Source organism: Phyllobates terribilis, unplaced genomic scaffold (assembly GCF_046119375.1).
Source record: "Phyllobates terribilis strain yellow unplaced genomic scaffold, ASM4611937v1 Scaffold_2__4_contigs__length_985480577, whole genome shotgun sequence".
Classification (NCBI taxonomy): Eukaryota; Metazoa; Chordata; class Amphibia; order Anura; family Dendrobatidae; genus Phyllobates; species Phyllobates terribilis.
In genome coordinates, this window is record NW_027362762.1 from 464,308,054 (window position 1) to 464,332,129 (window position 24,076).

The window sequence follows — 24,076 nt, forward strand, 5'->3', positions numbered from 1 at the left end:
TGTGTAATTAGTGGATAAATGGTGAATGATTATGACCATTACAGTACACACATTATTCTATACATTAGGGACTCTGGTTTTCACACCCTGCAACACAGCACATTATTCCCACCCAATCACGTATACCACCATTATGCTGCCATGTAAATTTTCTCTGATGAGGTAATAGGTTAACACCAATTCTGCGATGCTGATGTATTACATTTGCAAAAAGCATACCGATGCTGACATCATTGCTCCAATTAGGGGTGTGATCATGTGGCAGTAATGCGCAGCCAAGTAACACGCTGTACCAAAATGTTCCATCTTCTCCGCACGCAATATGTAAAGAGGGAGAAAATGCCTGTCAAACGAGCAAACACGTCATTTATTGTGACATGTGCACTTATGGTACATTCATGCAATTCCTAAAGCTTCCTTTATAAATACTAGGTGGGAGCTAGGCAGATTAGAATAAATTACAGTAACTAAGAGACAAATGACTTAGCGATGGCATGTGTATTTTTCACATAGTCAGCTATTGTATTGACCCTCTTATCTGGACATCCACTTCAGCCAGAAATGGTTTGGTGAACACAATACCAAGGTTTTGCAATCACCTCTCAGGCTTTAGATTTAAAGTCAATTGAAAATTTATTGCATTGAAGGGGGCAGTCTACAAGTGACGACCCAAAAATATAAAAAAAACTACAAATGTTTTGAACCGAAGAGTGGTCCAAGACTTCTCATCAAGTGTCTACAATCTTGTTAAAAAAAAACCTCTGCTGCCGCTTTTGAACCCAGCAATTGTGTTACTAGTAGAGATGAGTGAATCATTTAAAGTTCAAGTTCGCCTGCTTTTGCAAAATTTTGCCCAAAAATTTGATTTGCTAATAATATTCTCTGTGAATTGCGATACTACAAATCCTCTAATTGTCCGGAAAATATGTGTATACCACTCGGAGGTCTACTAAAACTGTATTGAACCCCTTTTGAGCTCTTTAACCCCTTTCCGAATTTGACTTACTGGTACATCATATGCCGGCTCCCTGACTTTGATGCAAGCTCATAAGCCGAGCCTGTTTCTTTGCCGTCAGATGATGGCTGTATTATTCAGCCATCATCTGCCTGTCAATGCAGTGTGTGGAGTTGTTAAACTATTAAATGATGCTGTCAAACCTGTGACAGTGACATTTACAGCGCGTGTCCCACAGCCCGCTGTTTTTACCGCCCATCAGTGCCTCCACGAAGCGATAGTGGGTGCCGATGGGTTACCTGTCATGACGATACTTCTGTGAAAGTCAGCCTGTGGCTGTCATTCGTGAAGAACCATGATTTTTACTATTTACAGCAATACTGTGGCTTTGCTGTGCATAGTACAAGCGGTCGGATGATCGCAGGTTCAAGTGCCCTAAAAGAGCAAACAAATATAATAAGAAGTAAAAAAATACATTTTAATAAATATATGTATAAAAGAAGTTTAAATCCCCCCTTGTTCCCCCATTAAAAATTAAGAAATAAAAAAAAAAAAAAAATACAGATATCTGGTATTGCTACATACTTAAAAGTACAAACTATCAAAATATACAAGGAATTAATCCGATCGGTAGATGCTGTAACGAGAAAAAAAAAACAGTGCCAGAATTGCAGTTTTCAGTCGCCGCAACAGCATAAAAAAAGCAATAGGGGGTGATCAAAACATGGTATCTACCCTAAAATGGTATCAATAAAAAAATTGTCTCAGGATGCAAAACATATTTTTCTATACTTAAATTTAAAAAAAATAAAAAATATATGCATGTTTAATATCACTGTAATCATACTGACCTGGAAAAACATATTTCCAGGTCATTTGTCTAGTACAATGAACACTAAATTAAAATACCCAAAAAGTAATTGTAGAATTGAGCTTTCTAGCTATTTTGCTGCACTTGAATTTTTTTCCCACTTTACAGTACATTACATGAAAAAAGTAATGGCTCTTGAAAGAAAAGGAGAAACAAAAAGTGGAAAAACTGAAAATTGTCCATTCAGGAAGAGGTTATTGCACACACAGCCTTATTGATGTTCAAGTGACCTCAACCTATCTGCTGAGAGATAATGATGGTAGCCAGTGATAAGCAACAGCGGTATCCAGGTAGAGTGTACGTATCTAATATTTAACTTTTAAAAGTGTGCAAAACATGTTTTTTATATGACGCACGCTTTGTGAGGTAGATAGTTGTGTTTAAATTTTTTGTATTTTGTATTGTATTTTTTCTTTTGTCTGAAAAAAATAATATGGCTTTCCTGTCTCACAATATAGAAAGCACATTTCTGTGACACACAAGCCTAAGTTTCAGGATTTTTGTTTACTTGCAAACTTATGACAGAGAGCTATTAAACTGCCCTCCTATTTGCAGTGTGTGAAGAATGAAAACAGTGCTGTTTTTAAGGTTTTGTTACTGCAGTATATCGCAGATCAATAAATTCAGTCACACTGACTCTACAGGTCCAGCACCTCTCTATATCAATTGAATCTTGTTATTATTAATGACAGACTGAGAGTACTAAACCCATTTTCAATGTGCTGTGGCACTGAAGTAATACCCCACAATCAGATTTGTTCCCTTTTCTGTCCCCATGTGTATTGAGCTATGTGCTTTGACAACTAATAACTGCACTGTAAAATCCTAAAATGTTGCTCCTTGGCAAGCCCTCATCTTTTACTGTCCCTGTGATAGTCCCCCCTAAGTTGCTGCATTAGACCATGTGATCTGATATTTTCATGGCATTATGGGAAACTTGGGAGGACCCACAAGGCATTATTAACCACTCCGCGAGTCTTCAGCAGTGTATGAAATAATTCCAGGCAGTTTTTCTTTTGTGATTCTCACTAATCCAATCACAAAGTGTTCGAATTTGTGGATACATGCAAATTTGAGGAAATTTGAATTGAAGTCGATCCTCCACAGAGCAATCTGTTCATTTCTAGTTACTGGTCATGTGAGTGCCCTTGACGCTCTTAGGAAACCCAGACCAGCTGTAGATTTCCCAGTTAGGAAACAAACATTTTACAGTAAAGATAAAAAGTCCTATAGGTCTCTTATGACTGCTATAGTAACATATTACATGTTGCAAAATACAAATCCTGAAAATTAAAATACAGAAAAATAGGTAATAAAAAAATACAACAATACACATACTCTAAACCAAACCATACCTACAGACCATGATGATCCCCCAATGATAGGCATATCATATCAGAGTATCAGATAAAAACAAAATAGGTAATCCCTTTCAATATTCAAAGAAATATACATTTAAAACATATAAAAGTATGTTTGTTGGTTTTGTACAAATTACTGATAAAAAAAAAAAAAAGTTAAAAGTACTGCTTGTAAAAAAAAAAACAAGTTAAAATGTTAGAGTGATGTGCACTAAATTCAAGGAAGGCCAGCAGGTTTTTGCTATGTAATCTAAAGACCGCAGGAGATAGGGGCTGAAACACTGAATTCAGCAATGTGTCATTTATTAAGCTGTGTGCTGTTGTTGTTTTTTTTTTTAAGGTTTTATCTCTAGGACATTATCACTGCCAGGTCTGATGCTCACAGGACTGCTAGCCTGACCACGCCCCTCCAGTGATAAGCAGCTCACTGTCAATAAACTATGTACATAGAGAATAGTGGTGTGGGCGGAGTCAGCTGTAGTGTGGGCGGGGTTAGCTTTCTCAACTCTGCTTCATGTTACATCTAAGAAGTCTGATTGTGTCACAACTGCTGCACCAAGTGAACTAAGTGATACATTGTTGGATTCAGGATCTCAGACCCTGCATCATGCTTTTATCAAATGATTTAGCAAAAACCTAGTGACACATTCCCTTTAAATTGGATAATAATCCTTGAGATAACTGCTATCTATCAATATATACGAGGGTGAGACTTTCAGAAAAGGCAAATACATCATTTATATAATCTCCCTGTTTTTCCATACACTTTGTCCATCTGTCAACCAACTTTCATTTTCCCTCATTAAAAATTATTATAGGCTGAGCTGCAAACCACAAATTCACCGCTGTCACCTTGTAGGGCTTCTTTCAGGGGACCAAACAGGTCAGGTGATAGTCCGATGGGCAAGATCCGGACTATAGGGAGGATGCTGTAACGCCTCAAAGCGTCGTTTCTGGAGAATGACGACAACTTGGGCCGCAGTCTGAATTCTCTATCCATTCATACACACTTCTTGGCGACAAAACACTTTCTCCATACTGTGCACAAAGTCTTTGATAAGTATTGGCATCAGACACACCATGAAACCACAGAAAAACAAAGCTGCCCTTCTTTTGTGCAAATCACAATTGTGTCAGCCATTGTTTCTTGCACCGCTGTCACAAATGAGACAGTGACCTCATACACAGAGCGCTGATAATATAACCAACAAATGTTTTATTATAACCGCTTTGCAGATAATACTTTACTCCCCTCATATGTTTATATATATATGTACTGTATATATATATATATATATATATATATATATATATACATAAACACATATACATTCTTATATACGTAAAACCCGGTTCACCGATCACACAGACTCCCCTCTCACTTATCTGTGTGCTCAAGCATCGTGTAACAATTACAGAAACTTGGCTCATCTCTCACTATCATAACTAGGATGTCTCCGGTGGAATAATGTGGATCTCTTTGATTTATGTGGAAATTCACCCTCAATCTATTTCTCTTTATGGGCTCCCGTATGACTTTCCAAACCTGCCCACAATAATGTTTGACCTTAATCTGTATATTGTCTCCTCAGGTACTTAAACACATTTATCATGTTGAACTTTTATGTGCGGTGGAAAACTCTCCAAAGTGTATCTGGGGCACCATTGCTGAGACTCCAGGCTCACCCTTTATGTGCCGCATGGCACTAGAATAGCTTCAGAAAGATGAAATACGATAATAGAAACTTTAGAGTTTATATTTTAGCGATAATTTTTACTGTGAACATGTTTTATACAAGTTTTACAATCAATAGTCCTCGTCTACACATTCTTGTCTTATCGTGTATGTATGTTTTAGATTATTAAGTAGACACCACTACCTTCATATTCGGTGGTGACATGCTTGGTGCAGGCCAGTTTGGGCAAGAAGTTTCTCTCTGCTATCAGTCTCTTTCTGTCATTACTGCCTAATTCACCGGCCATGTGTCCTCATCTCCAGACAGTGTATTCTATCATTTGTCTGAGGACTCTTAGATCAGAAGAGCAGTACAGGGCAATGAATTCCTTACGTAGCAGTCAAAAGGGGTTAAAAGCCACTGTTCCAGAACCCTGACCCCATCTATCACTGGTTACCTATGTGCCCATGATTAATTCATCTCATTCACTTGAAAGGTTGCTTCTTTCTTCCGTCCTTGTCAAGGGATGTTCCCACTGAGGTTAGAAGATTTCTTGCTTTAGGATGTTTTTATGAGGTTCCACTTAGAGGATGCAATTGCACACTAAATATTATTTATTGCATGTAGCTTTGTGCATTTTTCTCCAGTGGGGATGGGGCACAGATGGCCTGTTGTTGGAGGATGCTAAATTTACACAGCGATGCTCTCTCCTTTGCAGTGGAAGGGATATGGCTGGACTGGGGCCAATGGGGAAGATGCTCAGTAACATGTTCCAATGGAACCCAACAAAGGACGAGAAAGTGCAGCAGCACGAGCCAAGATGGAGGAGACTGCAGGGGGCAGCAAACAGACACCAAGGAGTGCAGTAATCCCGAATGCCCAGGTAATTCAAGACTGGGGATGAACAGACCAAGACAGCTGTTTTCTGACACAGTGGCATAGTTTTTTTTAATAATGAAGTCTGGCCCTACTTGAAGTTACAAAACTCATGCGTAGTATCTCCAAATGTAGTGCATCACCTAGTAGAGGAGGTGGTCGGTATTAGTATTACAGAAGCTGAGTGAGGGCCAGTAGATTTTCAGCTGTATCCCTACTTAAAAATGTGATAATACACAACCCACACTGAAATGACTCAGTTACGACTACCAGTATGCCCGCTCTTGACTTAGCAGGTAGATCACATGTTATCATCTAGCCTATTTTTTGGAAGTCTCTTTATAGCTTCTCCTTCTATCTTTATCTCTGTCATCTTTCTCTGATCATATAACCCAGCATTAACTGCTCTCTCATCTCACATAATGTGCCTCCGGCTCTTCACCTCTTAAACTTATTTCCGTTACACGCCATACAGGTACTCGCTGTTTTTTTCTATTTTCAGATATGCTGTTTTCTTTACTAGTTTTATTCTCCCTTTATTCAATTTGCCACTAACTAGTGATAGAGCTGCAAGAGCTTTCTGTTTTCCACACTACCTCTCACTTAAATGTCTTGGCTTTATGGCCTATATACTTTGATACTGTAGCTTTACTCATCTCTTAGATCTCTTTCTATACATCTTTACTCTCTTTACTCACGGCTTAATTCCTAATTTATGCTCCCCTTTATTCTTTTTTCCTGTCATCTTCTCCCTACATTGTGCTGCATTCTCTAATCTCTCACCTCTTACCCTTTCTCTACCCCTTATCCTCTTATTATACCCTACTGTGTTCCCTCTTTTCTTTACACTTTCCTCTGCTTCCTGCCCCTTCACACTTTCTAGCGGATGGAAAATGGGGCCCGTGGAATCATTGGAGCTTGTGCTCCAAAACATGTGACAGTGGCTGGCAGCGTCGCTACCGGATGTGTCAGGGAACAGGATTGCAAGGATACCCGTGCGAGGGCTCCGGGGACGAGGTCAGGACGTGCAATGAAAAGAAATGCCCAGGTATCCACCCAATACATCTCTTGTGTGTGCTGAGTGGAGCTGCCAGTTTTAGCCCACTAAGGGCTTTCCTCCTGTTTGAGACAGGCAACTTACAAACTTAGAAACGGTATACGGTATATATTAGACCCATGCTTTGCACAATATGTAATTATACACATGTTTTTCTTTGGATAGGTAAATTAATACTTTTCATTTTCCAATAGTTCTACACCTAGGTTTTTTCAAAAATTCTAAACCCTATTCAAAGTTTTAAAAAAAATTATTTATTGCCATTAGAGTTGGTGCCAATTGCTTAGCAAGAACCAGTTCATCAGCCAAGTCAGTAATCTGTAGACGTTGGATAGGCTACCTCTTGGCATCCACGGCTCTTCTTTTGAGTAGCCAGTCTTGACGTAACATCACCAGGACACATTATCAAAAGAGGCATTGATGCCTGGAGATAGGAGGCAGTTCTCAGGGTTCCCATCCGATGGCCACAATTTACTAATCTGGCCGCTGAATTGGGTCTTGCGAATTGATTCCCACCAACTCTAATTGCCGCCTAACTTGTCGGAATTTCTATAAACCTTTTTTTCTTGTTGGATTACTGTGTTTTTATCTCCAATAAAGGTGGCAAAGAATAGAATTGAAAGACCGTGACCTTAGATTCCAGTAGCTCTGAGCAATTATTATGTTAATAGCGTAGGTCCTCAATAAACTGACCATAATGACACGCTATCTTATATCTCATAAACTAGGGTCAGATATACCTTAGTGATGTGACTGATATTTCAGACAGCCTTAATTAAACATGTCTGATGCCGACAATGATTGAGTTCATGAATCTTGGAAGACCACTTTATTTAGATTTACAGTGACAAGCAAAAGGGTAACAATGAACTTTTGACTTTCAGGCTTCATATCTCACCATCCACTACTGATTCCAACGTGAGACTACCATCATTTTATAGACCTTCATCTTGGCTATCTCATACATAAATTTGACTTGCAACTATTTAGCATATGATTAGTTATGCAGATTCTTGTCATGTCACTGCATTGTTACTGTTTTGCTCCTGAATACCTAAATTTTAATTTTCATTATTTTGTTGGTATTTTGCAAATCCACCTTTGGCTTTCAACACTGCCTGAATCCTTCTGGGCATGCTCTCTATCAGACTCAAGCATGTCTCGACCAAAATCTGATCCCAGGTCTCTTCTACACTTTCCCAAAGTTGGTGCATACTGGCCGCCTCACTTGGGTATTTATATAGCTTTTTCTTCAACTCTGCCCACAAGTGTTTGATTGGGTTGAGGTCTGGCAACTCTGGGGGCCAATCCAGCACCTCTACTTCATTGTCATTAAACCATTTCTTCACCAATCTCGAAGTATGCTTTGGGTCATTGTCCTGCTGGAACACTATGTCTTCCTTTTCATACCCACAGTACTCGAATGTACGAAGTAACTCGTCTTGTAGGATACTCACATATAGCTCAGCACTGAGACCACCATCGATCCTGGTCAAGTATCTAATGCCTTTGGCTGTGAAACAACCCCATATCATGCTTCCTCCACCGAAACTGACAGTTCCTTCAATTTATCTGTTAGCCCCTTTTCCCTTGTTTCTTCCAGAGCCATTTGCACCCATTAGAGCCTAGTTTATTGACTTTTGTCTCATTGCTCCAAATAACCCATTTCCAATCTTTTACTCTACACTTTTCGTACTTATTTGCAAACTCCAGCTGACGCTTCTTATGATGATGTTGATGTCGAGGCTTCTTCACCTTTTTTCGGGCCACCATTCAAGACTTGTGTAATGTGCATCACACAGTGCTTGCATGGATGTTATGAGTCACCTCCACTGCCGTGTTTGTTGCTCCAGAGCTGATAGACCTTGTGATGAGCCAACTCCATTATTTTGCTTGGACTTCACCTTGGCTTTAGAATGGATGAAGGACTTTATTTCATATTCTTCCAACTGTCATGGCACTCACATGATGCAGTTTGGCAATGTTCTTGGCCAAGAGACCGCTATCGATGAGCTGGATGATGCTGTTTCTCTTTTCTTGGGAAATCGTCTTCATGGCTGCTCCTTGATTTGATCCAGAGACCTGTTGCTTGGGAATCAACCCAATAACGCACTGAGCTATTAGGGAATGTGAGAACAGGCTGTAATTTGTAGTATACAGGTAGAAAAAGATTTTTACATTGCCAGGAGCAAAACAGTAACAATGCAGTGACATGACAAGAATCTGCATAACTAATCATATACTAAATAGCTGAAAGTCAAATTTATGTATGAAATAGCCAAGATGATTATCTATAAAATGATGGTAGTCTCACGTTGGAAGCAGCAGTGGATGGTGAGATATGGAGCCTGAAAGTCAAAAGTTCAAAACATTGTTGTTACCCTTTTGCTCATCAATGTACTTCACTGATATTATATACTGCAATGTTCCCCAACTCCAGTCCTCAAGGCCCACCAACAGATCATGTTTTCAGGATTTCTTAGTATTACACAGGTGATGGAATTATTGTCTTTGCAGGTGATGGAATTATCACCTGTGCAATACCAAGAAAATCCTGAAAACATGGCCTGTTGGTGGGCCTTGAGGACTGGAGTTGGGGAACACTGATATACTGCACAGGCGACATTATTTTTCCACCTGTCAATTTTTATAATAATAATTCCAATACTATATACACTTACATTATTGTTGTATTGTCATTAAATTACTGTTGTATTGGAATCACATTGCTTTGTGAGTAACATACGGCAGACGATGGGTTGCAGGCACATAGTATACCAATTACTTATGACATTATATTCACAATAGTTACATGTTTAAACCTTTAGCTAGGACATGAATGTCTTCTATTAAAATAATATGCATGTTCTTAAGGATCCTTAGAATCATACCCATAACCATATTAAAGAGTCCACACTCTTCTTCTATCCTCTTTCACGTAAAAGAAGTAGTTCTTACCAGTCTGATGTTTTACTTTTTTACTCTTCATTTACAGATAGTCTTAACCTATGTTCAAGATTGTTTAACCGTCATAGCTCAGTATCTACCCTAATATGTTAGTTCTTGGGATTTTGTACATGACTCCACTATAGATTGAGTTGTCAGGTTGAGGTGGCACACAGACTCCTCCGTACTCCTCCTGCCTTTCCTTGTCTTGCCTTGAATCCCATCTTGACTGCACTTTTTGTTCACCACCACCTCTCGCCTCGGCACCTCTCCTGTGCTCTCTGTGTCCGGTCTCCGCCACCTCTCCTCTTGTTCTCCACATGCTCTTTCAGCTTTTGTTTCTTTATTCCTCTCTTGTGCTCCTTTCATCCTCTCAGCATGCCTGCTTCCTCTGTGGGCTCTTGCTGACAGGCTAGTGGGTTTAGAAAAAGGGAATAGCAATGATTGTTCATTTTTTCATTAGATGGTCACAGCTTGCTATTTACACATAGTAATCGATGTATTCTGAGGTCACCGGAGAAAGGTCAGGTCACCACACTCTGCTTAGCATCCCTGGGCAGATCACAAGGTGTGTAACATGGCTGCTAGCTGTGAGATCTCATCTTCAAGATTTGGGAGATCTGTTGGGCTAGGCAGGTAGCTCCTATTTGACTTGATAACCAGTTATTTCATGGTAGTGCTTCCCTTCCTCACAGCGTTACATGAAATGTGTAAAGATGAGTATGTCTCATCCATGACCTGGAAGAAAGCTGCTGCAGGGGAAATTGTGTACAACAAGTGTCCTCCAAACGCCACAGGTCAGTTGCTCTTGATCTTATCTTGTAATCGTCTGACTGTATTTTTCCATTATTTTTTTTCTGTTTACTTTCTGTGTTTCATTGTTTCTTCTATGTTTAATTTCCTTCATTTCGTTTGAACTTGCAGATTTGTGTTCCAAATTTTAATTCAACTTAATTTGATGTAATTTGTATTTGTCCTTCCTAATTCTTGCACTTTCTTCCATCTATGTTCTTATGAATACTCGCTCGTTTTGGTTTGCTAAGTGATCTGTATATCCCCTGCAGGATCCGCTAGCCGTCGTTGTCTGCTCAGTCCCCAGGGTGTCGCCTACTGGAGTTCTCCAAGTTTCGCCCGTTGTGTTTCCCAGGAATACAGACATCTTCACCTTGCAGTAATTACCAATTCTTTTTACTTTCCGCCATTGTTTCTATTTTGTTTATTTATAAGAACCCCGAAAATTGTGTCTGGCAGTCTGTCTTTATTAACTTAGCTTGGCTTTGGCTTAGAAAATGAAGCTTTTTGTAGACATAATGTTTGCCACTGCCTTCTATACACATGAGACCACACATAGCCCTATTTGTTTGATCAAGTGCGTGAAACATTTGGTTGATGTTGATGTCTCAGGATGCTCTGGTGCTTTCATTTTACTGGATTATATCAGAACACAATGACATAGCTCTCCAGTTCAGTAATATTTTTTAGAGATTAAGTATCAAAGTGTTCAGTTAGCAGCATTAGAGAAGAACATCTTGTCACTGTATACAAAGATTGTGCCTATATTTTCCCTTGGCTTAAGTCCATATATAGTTTGAAACAAAAAGTGGAAAAAGTTTGAGCAACCAGTAGAGATATTTGGGGTAAATCCATAAAGTATTGTACATTACTATGGATTTTCGGTACAGAATTTTTGAACATCTGAACAGCTTTAACTGTGGGCAGCACGATGGCTCAGTGGTTAGAACTGGTGCTTTGCAGCAGTGGGGTTTCGGGTTCAAATCCCACCAAGGACAAGATCTGCAAGGAGTTTGTATGTCCTCCCCGTGTTTGTGTGGGTTTCCTGCAGGTTTCTCCAGTTTCCTCCCACACTCTAAAGACATACTGATAGGGAATCTAGATTGTGGGGACAGTGATGATGTCTGTAAAACACTGTGGAATATAGTGACACAAAGCAACTTTTTATAATGAAATCATAATAATAATCTTTATGAGAAAAAAAATCTATTAAAAATTGTTTAGAATGAACCTAACGATCCAGCAGTATGTTGAAATGAAATTACTTTATGCAGAAATTATTTTATGAAGAGACTACCATATAAGTTTGTAAAGGATTCATAATACTGTAGCGAAAAAAAATCCATCCAAAAGAAAACTTACATTAAAAGCTGTCTGAAGTTACAAACACCTTAAATAGCTATCAGCCAAACAGTTATCTCTCCTGATTATACAAAACACTTAAATGTTTGGCTTGACAAGAATTCTTATGTTTTCTATGGGGAGAGGGGAAAAAAAATCTGCCAAGCACATATACCGCTGGTTAATCTGCAGAATATACAAAAGCATTGATCATTGTAACTGCTCCTTCTCTTCCCCGTCATTATCTATCGAGAGTCAGGAGATGACTTCACACATTAAGAAAATCATCCGGTCCCATTAAAAATTGCAGATCTATCCCTAGTTGTATGGGTTTTCTAGGTTAAAACTGAGGAACCTTTTTTAGAATTATATTCTCTTTTATTTTCTTACTGTTTCAAATAAGATGAGTTCTAGGTATTTGAAAGTGTTAATCTTGCATATTCACTAACACTCACTGTGTATCTCAGCAAATCACCACATTTAGGGAGCCTTGCTTTTATACTAGGAAAATACCGTATTTTTCAGACTATAAGACGCACCGGACCATAAGGCGCACCCCATATTTTGGGGTGGAAAATAGGAAAAATAATATTTTTTTATAAGATGGGGGTCCGTCTTATAGTCTGAATGGGTATCTTACCTGGGGGGCGTTGGAGCGAGGGTCACAGGAGGCAGGGTCCTTCAGGAAGCCGGCGGAAGTGGGGCCTGGGCCTGTGATGGGGCCTGTGATGGGGCCTGGGGCCTGTGGTGGGGCCTGGGCCTGTGATGGGGCCTGTGGCCTGTGGTGGGGCCTGGGCCTGTGATGGGGCCTGGGGCCTGTGGTAGGGCCTGGGCTTGTGATGGGGCCTGTGGCCTGTGGTGGGGCCTGGGCCTGTGGTGGGGCCTGGGGCCTGTGGTGGGGCATGGGGCCTGTGGTGGGGCCTGTGCTGGGGCCTGGGCCTGTGGTGGGGCTGTGGCCTGGGGCCTCTGGTGGGGCCTGGGCCTGTGGTGGTGGGGCCTGGGCCTGTGGTGGGGCCTGGGCCTGTGGTGGTGGGGCCTGGGCCTGTGGTGGGGCCTGGGCCTGTGCTGGGGCCTGTGCTGGGTCTAGAGCCTGGCTTGGGCATGGCTGGGGCTAGAGCCTGGCTGGGACCGGGTCCTGGGCCTGTGAGAGGCGTGCGCTGCGTCTGGTGGCTGCAGCGCAGCAGTGCGGCAGAGCGGTGCGGCTTTCCGGTGGCTGCGGCCATCTTCATGAAGCTGTGATCCACAGAAAAATGGCCGCCCGAGCACCCAGACGGCGCATGTGCCAGCTCGGGCAGCCATTTTCCTGTAGATCACTGTGCACCCACCGCCGCTCTGCCTCGCTGCCGCAGTGCTGCACATCCACTCTGCCTAGCCGCCGCACAGCCGCTCTGCTGCATCGGCCCTGCTGCCGCACCCACCACCGCAAGTATGTGGTAAAGTTCAGACCATAAGACGCACCCCCCATTTTCCTCCTAAATTTGGGGGAAAAAAGTGAGTCTTATGGTTCGAAAAATACGGTACATTATCAGCTATATTTAAATTAGCTCCCTTCACAATTAAACAGAATCTGTCACCAGGTTTTTGCTATTTAATCTGAGATCAGCATTATGTAGGGGCAGAGACCCTGATTCCAGAGATGTGTCACTTACTAGGCTGCTTGCTGTAGTTTAAATAAAATCAGTAGGACGATTATCACTAGAGGATTAGTTGTCCCTTGCCATGTAGTCCTTCCTATATAACACCACCCCCACCATTGATTGAAAGCTTCCTGCCATTGTACAGTGTACATAGAAAGCTGTCAATCAGCGATGTGGGCGGGGTTGTACCAAGCTCAGCATTCAGAGAACTGCTAGATCTGTAGCAGAGAAAACACTGATTTTATCAAAATGATAGCAAGCAGACCAGTAAGTGACACATCGCTGGAATCAGGGTCTTTGCCCCTATATCATTCTGCTCTGAGATGGGGTAGCAAAAATCAGGTGACAGAGTCCCATTAATTTGGACTTAATGATGTAATTGGGGAGAGTAGATATAAGGAAATCACACTGCCCTCTGTTGCTCTGTCTTACGCTGTGTTGCAATGTATAGGTGCCATTAGCACCAATATTCTTTGAGTAGTGTAAAATGAATGACTGTTGCCATTGTACATATAATGTGTACTATGTTGCTGACAACACTTAAAAAAACAGGCACATGGAATCCAATTGCCCCATGACTGATCCCCCTATTAACCAGTCTGCTGTTAGGAAATTGTTAATAATGCAATTCTCGATGACACAAGTGAAGGTTCACCCAAGGTTTGCCTGCTCCTAAATTGCATTGTGCTCTACTCATGTGTAGCCTTTCTTGTATGGTGCTCACTTTCATAACCGCTTACAGTGCATACAACAAAATGGGCTTATAAAGGGAATTTAGAAGCCCTGCAGCTGCCAGCCAGCTCTGGAGCTGAGGAGGAACATAACTGCTAATGGACGTCCATTAACAAATGAATATGAAAGAGAGTAGTAGACGGTAGTTGTCACACACCATGAAATATGACACAAGAAGCAAAATCAGATGAGAACGAAATGGTGTTCTCAGTATGGGAATATAGATAACAGCTGTGCAGATAAAATCATAAGGTCAGTTAGGTTAATGTTGATGTAAAGGGAATCTGGCACCAGGTTTTTGCCATCTAATCTGAGAGCAGCATGATGTAGAGAAAGAGACCCTGATTCCAGTGATGTGTCACTTACTTGGCTGCTTGCAGAAGTTTTGATGAAATCACTGTTTTATCAACAAGAGATTATCACTAGAGGACTAGAAAACCTTCTGCCATATAATCCTCCATATTCATGAGAGGTGTTTAACCCTGCCCCCACTACTGATTGGCAGCTTTCTGCCTATGCACAGTGCGTACAGAAAGCTGCCAATCAGTGGTGTGGGCGGCATTATACAGAGCTCAGCATTTATGGAACTGCTAAATCTGCAGCAGACAAAATAGGGATTTTATCAAAATGATACCAAGTTTCCCAGTAAGTGATACATCACTGGAATCAGGGTCTCTACGCTTACGTCATGCTGCTTTCAGATTTGGTAGCAAACACCTGGTGATAGATTCCCTTTAATCTTCCTATTTTGGAGAAATCAGCCAAGAGGAAATAGGAGGGAACATCACACACACAAGCAAGGGTACCATTTACACTGGTGTTTGGGGGCACTGATTTAACCTGGGCTGAGCATTGCTTACAACTGTATAGGCCAGTAGAGTACACCAAATTTATTGTCATGTTTGTGACATCCACCTGAGATGAGGTGAATTTTTTGTATACTATATTGCTTCCAGAAAACAGGCATAATAGAGAAGATATGCAGTGGCCATGGAGGGATGAACGTGGTCACCAACGACTCAGAGAGGTTGTGGTAAAATGGATCCTTAGATGCTTGTGCTGTACACAATAATCTGATCTGTTTAGAATGTGCGCTGATTGTTGCCCTGGTTCTTAGCAGTCTGTAATGGAGATGTATGATCAGTGATCATATATGGACAACCCAGTGGTCAGCATTTCAGCCTCGCAGCGCTGGGGTCCTGGATTCAAATCTGCAAGGAGTTTGTATGTTCTCCCCATGTTTGCGTGGGTTTCTTCCAGGTTTTCCTCCTACGTTCCAAAGACATACTGAGAAGGAATTTAAAGTCTGAGCCCCAGTGGGGACAGCGATGATGATGATGTCTGTTAAGTGCTATGGAATTAATAGTGCTATAGAATCAAGTAAAATAAATAAATAAAATATGACATTCCTCCAGGTGTCTGACTCAGAGGAGAGTAAAAGCCAGTGTGTTCTTCAGCTGTTATAGACCATTCACTTCAAGGATTGCTACATATGCTGTGCTTTCAGTATGTTCATCTAATTACCACTTATGTAAGAGATGGTTATTTTAGGTACTGTCATCTGTAAGCTTGGACCTCTATAGGCATTTCCATATACAGTAGATTTAACAAAGAGACGTTTAGCCATGGTTTTCAGATCATTCTTCTTAAATTGCAAAGATCGTTGTACATAAAAATCAACAATTTCAAGAACACTCCATCTGCCACCGAAAAGAAAACATTCAGCATATACCAAAAGCACCACTCTAGCATTTTTTTATTGCAGCGCTGGAGTGGTGCTTCTAATTTAAGGTCCTTGCACCCAGTATTATACTCGTTACATGTCTTCAGCTCTTCCCAGTGCCGCTCCGGTCCCGCGCCGTCACCTAGTGACCGCAACTTCTGACTGCCCGGAAGCCCAAGGTAATGGTCACAATCTCTCAATGCAAGTGTAGGAGAGACAGAACAAGGCTGGCATAGACTTGCAATGAAAAGTGACCTCCGGCTCGCCCAACAAAGACTGGAGCGATTGAACAGGTCACAAACTGCTGGAGACAGATTGGAGCAGCGCGGATTAAAGATGAAGGCTAAGATAAGACTAAGTGCAGGGACCTTACATTAGTAGCACCACTCCAGCGCTGCAATATACTGCTTTAATATCACTGAGATCACATTTGCTCACTTTTCTGGTGTACTGTTCATTCCACTACTGGAAACCCTTTCTTAATTGATTAAGTTCCCTACATAACATAAAAAACCATATCCTTACCTACCGGACCAGCACAGCTCCTACGATGCCGGCGCTGTGATTTCTGAAGGTGCCGCTGACTTCTGTCGGACAGAACTGTGAGTGCTGCAGCCGATCAGCAGTCAATGATTGGCTGCAACTGTCATGTGACATAATCATTTCAGGTAACAACTGGCAATAGTAGTGCCGACATCGAATGAGTGCTCCTGGTCCAGGTATATGTTTCTTTATGGGATGTAGGACACTTCAACAGTTAAGGAAGGGTTGTCCAGTGGTAGACAACCCCTTCAATCCTTTTATGCTTTGAGTTGTTCCTCATTACTTGCTAGCTGGATTTTTGTATTAAAGGAGCATTCTGATAATAATTAACAATAATAGATTCATGGTTGATTCTTTTTTTGATTCGATTTTGCTCACTTTTATTGCAAGCCAGTTCCTGTCTCTAACACCTCATGGGAGTCCAATGACCCCATTCTCCCAAAAAGTAGTTGTTCCAGAATGGAGCTTCTCCCTATCACCTATTTGCCATTAAAATGTTCCTTTAATGAGCAAGTAACCCATGAATATATAGGATTAAACAAATGCTCCCCAGAATGTAACACCAGGGACTTCACGTAACTTAGCATTCATGTAGTCTCCATTATCCAAAGCTGAGATTTACAAGATTCCAGTAGATGGCAGTCCTTCCCCAGGAACATTTTTAGGAATTAGATCCCAGTGGTGCAAAGATTAATCCATGCAGGAACAAACATCGCTGTGAGCATACTTTATCTATTCTGCACACAGGGTGTTGTCTTCTCTTGCATACAGTTTTCTATGCTACTATCACCAGTTTTTTTATATCAATAAACTTATTGGGCCAAAATTAGTTCTGCATCTTGAGTTGAGAATTTGTGTATCCGGCTTAGATTCAGAGGCTGAATAATGTCTGGTGACACCGTTCATTCCCCTTGCAGAAAGTATCTCACCCAACACTCTTAAGATTATGCCGTTTTATGGAAGGTTCTTCTCCTGTAGGCTCTCTGCTTGTCAAAACCCATTCAAATATTTTGGCAGAACCCATGAGGGAAAAAGTCTTAATTTCAGTAAAATAGATTTTTTTATGAGATTTGCTTCTCAGAAACCAGTTGATGATATTTGATGGAACAAGAAAACGGAAATTCTGATCTGGACTGCTCGAAAGCTGCCAAGTTCCTGTTTTGATTCCGAGCTTATTCCCCTAAGTTATAAGCAACTGACAAAAGTGGATTAACATTGAATGTCCTGTCAGGCGCGTGATTGTAATATGCCTGCCTTCATTTACATGATGGTACTTTTCACCGTGTTTTCTGTCAATCATACATCAGTATTCATTCCTTTCCTCTGTCTCTTCTGCACTCTCTTCTTCTTAGACATGGTCTCCGCACATCTATATATTTTTTGACTCGTTTTCTGTCTCTTTTTATTCTCTTGTCCCGAGGCTTTGATATCGTCCGTTTTCTTTGGTAACCCCTTAGTTGCTGTTTTTTTGTTCTATTTATCATTTTCTCTTCTATTTTACATGCCGCTTTCTTTTCCCAGGTCTTTATGGTCTCTTGTATAGTCTTTATTTCCAAAGTCTTTATTTCTCTCTCAGGCACACTTATGGTCTTTTGTGTGTAACCCCCTCTACACTATGCCTCACTCTTTAATAACCCGGAGAGGAGGAAGGGCTTCGTTTCAGTATCATTCCCTCAATTCATTACAGATCAGTGGCTGAAAAAAGATCAGATCCCTCCTGCGTTACCAGGACAGCAGCTAAACTGTGCTCTTTCCTAATGACTGCTCGGAACAATATGCCGTTTTCACATCCAGAGAACCACTATCACCCTCCCCTCTCCGGCATGATGGGGTTCTGTGCACGGGGACCCCTATTATCGTTAAATACCTATTAGTTCCGGTGACGAGCTTGGCATGCATACCAGGCGTGGGAGAAGCATAGTCAGGATAAAGCGACATGGCTTTTCATTCTTACGCACACCACCAATTAGCTTCTCATTAGCGGGAACAGCCGCAGGCGTTAGTATCTCGCCCCTCTCCATGCGTCGCTGCCCGCCTCCAAGCGAGGGAAAGGTCAATGTCGCCGCCGTGTCCCAGATGAACACATCCCAGAAGTAAATCATCTCTAGTTAAGGGAGGAGGGATAGAGATATGCATAATATGGGAGCACGGAGACTACGTAGTTGGAGTGGAAGTCGTGCAATAAACACACTTGACAAACCTTTCCCTGACCTTTCCCAGATTTATTAGAGTTCTGTGTCTCTGAATAATAGATGTACGCGGTTAATAGTTCTGTTTTGGCTGCAGATCTGGGCATGTGACTTCCCAATCTGCGCGAGGGAACCTTGTAGTTAGTGTGTTCCTACGTTCTTTTTTTTTTTGTTCCTAGATTAGTTCGACACTGCAGCTTTTTTTGTTACCCTTCATGAAGGTGAAATCGTCGTAAAGATGATAAAGCTTGAGGAAATCCACATATCTAAAGATGCCGCAAGCTTCCCAGCGCTGGATTACGTACCTGGATAGTTAGAAACATATTACTGCAGTATAGCAAAGTAAGGTTGTTAAATGCAAAGCGCAGTCTGCTGCTTACAAGATGTAAATGATACATATTAAGTAAGTGATCTATAGGAATACAATGGGACTGGACGCTCATACTTTCACATTAACCACAGAAGTAGAGAATACAATGCTGATTAAGCAGGCCATGCACGTAGGATATATACAGTTTAGATCATTTCAGCCAACCATTATTTAAAGAATTTTAAGAAACGCCTACGATTGTTCACAATGGTCGATGACAAACTTCCATATTCCGAAATTTTGGTAGCTGTGTATAGACAGCACGGTGGCTCAGTGGTCAACACTGTTGCATTGCAGCGCTGAGGTCCAACTCCTACCAAGGACAACATCTGCAAGGAGTTTGTATGTTCTCCCCATGTTTGCGTGGGTTTCCTCCGGGTTCTCCGGTTTCCTCCCACACTCCAAAGACATACTGATAGGGAATCTAAATTGTGAGCCCCAATGGGGACAGTGCCCATAATGTCTGTAAAGGTCTGTGATGGTGCTAAATGATGTGTCGTATCTGACAGGTTAGTCTGTCATTTTGCTGGTGGCCTCATTAGCTTGGTAACCAACAATCCTACCACATGACAGAATCCTTGTAGCCCATCAGTGGTTGCTACAGCTCCTCACTAGTTAGATGAAACAAATTTGATTGATTGCATTTGCTATATATTCTTAATATGTACTGTTTCTTCTTAGTGAAGCTGGAAATGCAAACCACACCAGATCAAGAAAAAAATCTGTTTTTTGTGGCTCATGGTCTAGTAACTCACATTAGTAATCGGACTGCTCCTTGAGTTGGGGGCAGCCTGTAAGACTAAAGACACTTATTGGATCTAAACTTTTTCTTGTGGCCACTATAGCTTCTCTTATGTCACTTTTCCTTTTCTAATTTTGTAGACGATACTAGGGGCTATGGCCTGCTTCTACCCTATCATTGTGATGGATGCTCATGCCTGATGAGTAGTAACATGTAAAGGGAAGCAATGACTGCTTTTTTGCACATATCAGATCAGAAACCATCAAAGCTTGCTGATATGCACTTGACCCTGAATTGCTGGACACCACACTGTTATGTACTTGAGCAAGTATGCACATGACCTTTGTTTTGTGGATGTGCGAGCCATTTGCCTGGCCCTGTTTCTGTGAAAAAGTGAGTGTATCATATCAATAGGCTAGACTACATCTGACTTTAGATGTCTTAAAGGGAATCTATCAGCAGGTTTTTGCTGTGTAATCTGAGGACAGCATGAAGTAGGGGTTAAAACACTGAACTCAATGATGTCTCACATGTCTGGCTGTGTGCTGTTGTTTACTTACATTGAAGGTTTAATCATCTTGTGATTAACATTGCTGTGACTGGCGACCGAGCCCTGGTTCGACTCTGCCGCCTTCTGTGATAAGCACCTCACTGTCTACAGAGAGAGCTTGGTGTGGGTGGGGTCAGCTGTGGCATTGGAGGGGACAGATGTGGTGTGGGCGGGGTTAGCTTTCTCAGCTCTGCTGCATTGCAAAATCTTACGTCTCTAATTGTGTCAAAACCACTACACCCAGTAACCTAAGTGATACATTGTTGGATTCAGGATTTCTTTGCCTACATCATGCTGCTCTCAAATGAGGTAGCAAAAACCTGCTGACAGATTCCCTTTAAAGGATGAGCTTATACCTGCACAAGGTGTCATCTAAACTATGGCCATCTCTCATGCAGAATAGAGAAACTTTTTCATTTATGAAAGTTGGGTATGGTAATGGTTGGTCGAATACATGCGATTACATCATAAGATAGGTAAGAGTTATATTCTGTAGTGTCGGCGTCTCTGCCTCCTGCCGGGCAGAGACGCCGATCACCTCACCGCCGCGGTCCCGGTCCGGTGTCCTCTGGCTCCCCTGCTGCATCTGCCCGGGGTGCGCGCACCACGTGCAGTTCCCCGGGCACTGTACTTAGGGCGTCCTAAAGAGTCCCCGGCCAATGGCCGGAGAACTGCTCCTATATAAGGCACCTTCTCCAAAATGGAGGTGCCTGTGCAAGGTTGTTGTTTGTGTGCTAACACTCTCCTCAGCCCTCAGGTTCCAGTGCCCGCCAGCCTGTCTATCAGCCGTGCCCACCAGCCTGCCTGTCTATCAGCAGTGCCTGCCAGCCTGTCTATCAGTCGTGCTCACCTGCCTGTCTATCAGCCGTGCCTGCCTGCTTGTCTACCCACATCACCTGCCTGTCTACCAGCCGTGCTCATCTGCTGTGCCTGCCGGCTTCGGCCATCAGTCCCATGGGAGTCGCCTGCTCTCACACAAGGTCGGTCCCAGAGTGTCACCTGGTTCATCTTCCGGTCCCTCCTTGGCTCACGGAGTCGACTAAGCCATCGTGTGGCCAGAGTCGGTCCGGGTAGGCACTTAGTTACGCCCCTCTGGTCCCTCCTTGCATCTCAGCACAGAGGTTCCACCACCTGGATCCGTAACAGTTTGCACAAGCCATGGAATCCAGTGGCTCCCAGGCTCCTTCGCTCTCAGACTTGTACCAAGAGGTCTCTCGCCAGAGATCCCAACAGGATACTATCCTGTCTTATCCGCGGACAGTCAACTCCCTCTTGGACACGCTGTCCACCCCGACTGTGTCCGCCTCTAACCAAGCGGCACCCGCTACGGCGGTACCTCAACCCAGTGGCGCTGTGGCATCAGGCTTAGGACCCCGGCTTTCTGCTCCTCCAAGTTTCGGTGGTGACCCTGCCCTATGTCGGGGCTTCATTAATCAGTGCACGCTGCACTTTGAGCTCCTGGCATACCAGTTCGCCTCCGACCGGGCAAAATTGGTATTCATCATGTCTTAACCCTGTGTGGGAGAGAGGGGATCCTCTGGTGTCCGACCTTCCGGCTTTCCTCGCGGCTTTCCGGAAGGTGTTCGATGAGCCCGGACGAAAATCTTTGACTGCCTCCTCTCTTCTCCGACTCCGCCAAGGGAGTCTCTCTGTGGGACAGTATGCCGTGCGTTTACGCACCCTCGCATCTGAACTTGCCTGGAACAATGAGGCTCTGGTGTTCACCTTTTGGGAGGGCATTTCCTGACGGATCAAGGATGAGCTAGCCAGTCGTGACATACCTCCCTCTCTGGACGACCTGGTGTCATTAGCTATACGGATCGACATCCGTTTTCAGGAGCGTTCTAAGGAGGCGACCCGTGAGAGAAGGCCCCTGCGTCTCGCACCAACCTTCGAAAGGCCAGTCTCGCAACCAGCATCCCCTCCGGTGTCTTCTCCAGTGTCTATGCAAATAGACCAAGTTAACATGGTCAAGTCTCGTCAGGAGATCCATCGCGCTGAGGGGAGTTGCTTCTACTGTGGCAGTATAGAGCATCTAATCAGCTCCTGTCCGGTGAAACCGGGAAACTCCAGTGTCTAGGACCTCTCGGAGAGGTCGTCCTAGGCAAAAGTTCTTCCTCTCCACCCTTGACTCTGTCCATTTCAGTTACCAGTGATGAGACCCTCTTCTTCAAGACTGCCTATCTGGATTCCAGAGCCACTGGGAACCTCATTCAACAGGCCGTGGTGGAGCGATATCAGATTCCTACCATACGTCTGGCTGATCTTTTAGCGGTTTCCTCTGTGGATGAAAAGCTTCTCTCTGAGACCATCTTGTTTGTCACTGAGCCTGTAACTCTTCAGGTGGGAATGCTACATTCGGAGAGGATCTGCTTTTACGTGCTGTCCGGTCTCTCTCATCCCCTCTTGCTTGGCCTGCCTTGGTTACAGAGACATGAGCCCATCCTGAATTGGAGCTCAGGTGAGGTGCTTCGTTGGGGTCAGGAATGTCATAAGTCCTGTCTGGTTCCGGTTTGACCTGCTCGACCTTCGTCTACTCCAGCTAACCTACCTGGCCTACCAGCACCCTACTGGTCATATGCGGACGTCTTTGATAAAAAGGAGGCAGAGACACTACCACCTCATAGGCCGTATGATTGCCCCATCGACCTAATACCTGGTGCTTCACCTCCTCGCGGGCGAATCTACCCCTTGTCGCTGGCCGAGACCCGTGCTATGTCTGAGTACATAGAAGAGAATCTTGCTAGGGGATTTATCCAGAAATCCACCTCTCCGGCTGGAGCAGGAGGATTCTTCTTCATCAAAAAGAAAGACGGCTCTTTTCGTCCATGTATCGGCTATAGGGGCCTAAACCAGATTACCATCAAAAATAAGAAAACCCTGCCTCTCATCTCGGAGCTGTTTGACCGCCTAAAAGGCGCAAAGATCTTCACTAAGCTCGATCTTCGTGGGGTGTACAATCTGGTCCGGATTCGCCAGGGAGACAAGTGGAAGACGGCATTCAACACTAGGGATGGTCACTACGACTACCGCGTGATGCCCTTCAGTCTCTGTAATGCTCCAGCCATCTTCCAGGAGTTAGTGAACGACATCTTCCGAGATCTCCTGTATTCCTGCGTGGTGGTGTACCTGGACAATATCTTGGTGTTCTCCCCTGATCTGCCCTCTCACCGGAGGGATGTTTGTCAGGTACTGCTGAGGCTCCGGAAGAATCGCCTGTATGCTAAGTACGAGAAATGCCTCTTTGAGCAGACCTCCCTACCATTTTTGGGTTATATCATCTCTGAGACCGGACTGCGGATGAATCCCGAGAAGGTGTTTGCCATCTTAAAGTGGCCCCGACCTGAGGGGTTGAAGGCTATTCAGTGGTTTCTGGGAACGGCTAACTATTACCGCCTCTTCATTCCTCATTTCTCCACCCGGACTGCTCCCATCTCTGCTCTCACCCGTAAAAGAGCAAATCCCAGGGAATGGACTTTCGAGGTGGAAAGTGCCTTTGTCTCTCTTAAGCAAGCCTTGTCCTCCACACCAGTGCTACATCGTCCAGATTGCAATAAACAGTTCTTCTTGGAGGTTGATGCCTCTTCCTCCGCGGCCGGAGCAGTGCTCACCCAGAAATCCTCGTCTGGGCGAATGGTGACCTGCAGCTTCTTCTCCAAACTCTTTTCTTCGTCTGAGCGCAATTACTCCATAGTAGATCGTGAACTGCTGGCCA

At 43.1% G+C, this 24,076-nt stretch overlaps 1 protein-coding gene across 3 annotated transcripts in view; it reads left to right on the forward strand.

Moving 5' to 3' along the window:
• Positions 1-24,076, forward strand: part of ADGRB2 (adhesion G protein-coupled receptor B2) — a 726,627-nt gene that overhangs the window by 432,607 nt on the left and 269,944 nt on the right. For 2 of the 3 annotated variants that reach the window (XM_073665712.1, XM_073665713.1), the window contains exons 5-8: positions 5,582-5,746; positions 6,623-6,787; positions 10,438-10,539; positions 10,807-10,913. In XM_073665712.1, coding sequence (XP_073521813.1) covers positions 5,582-5,746; positions 6,623-6,787; positions 10,438-10,539; positions 10,807-10,913 — 539 coding nt within the window. The remainder of the gene's footprint in view (positions 1-5,581; positions 5,747-6,622; positions 6,788-10,437; positions 10,540-10,806; positions 10,914-24,076) is intronic. The other variant, XM_073665714.1, reaches the window with a different exon arrangement.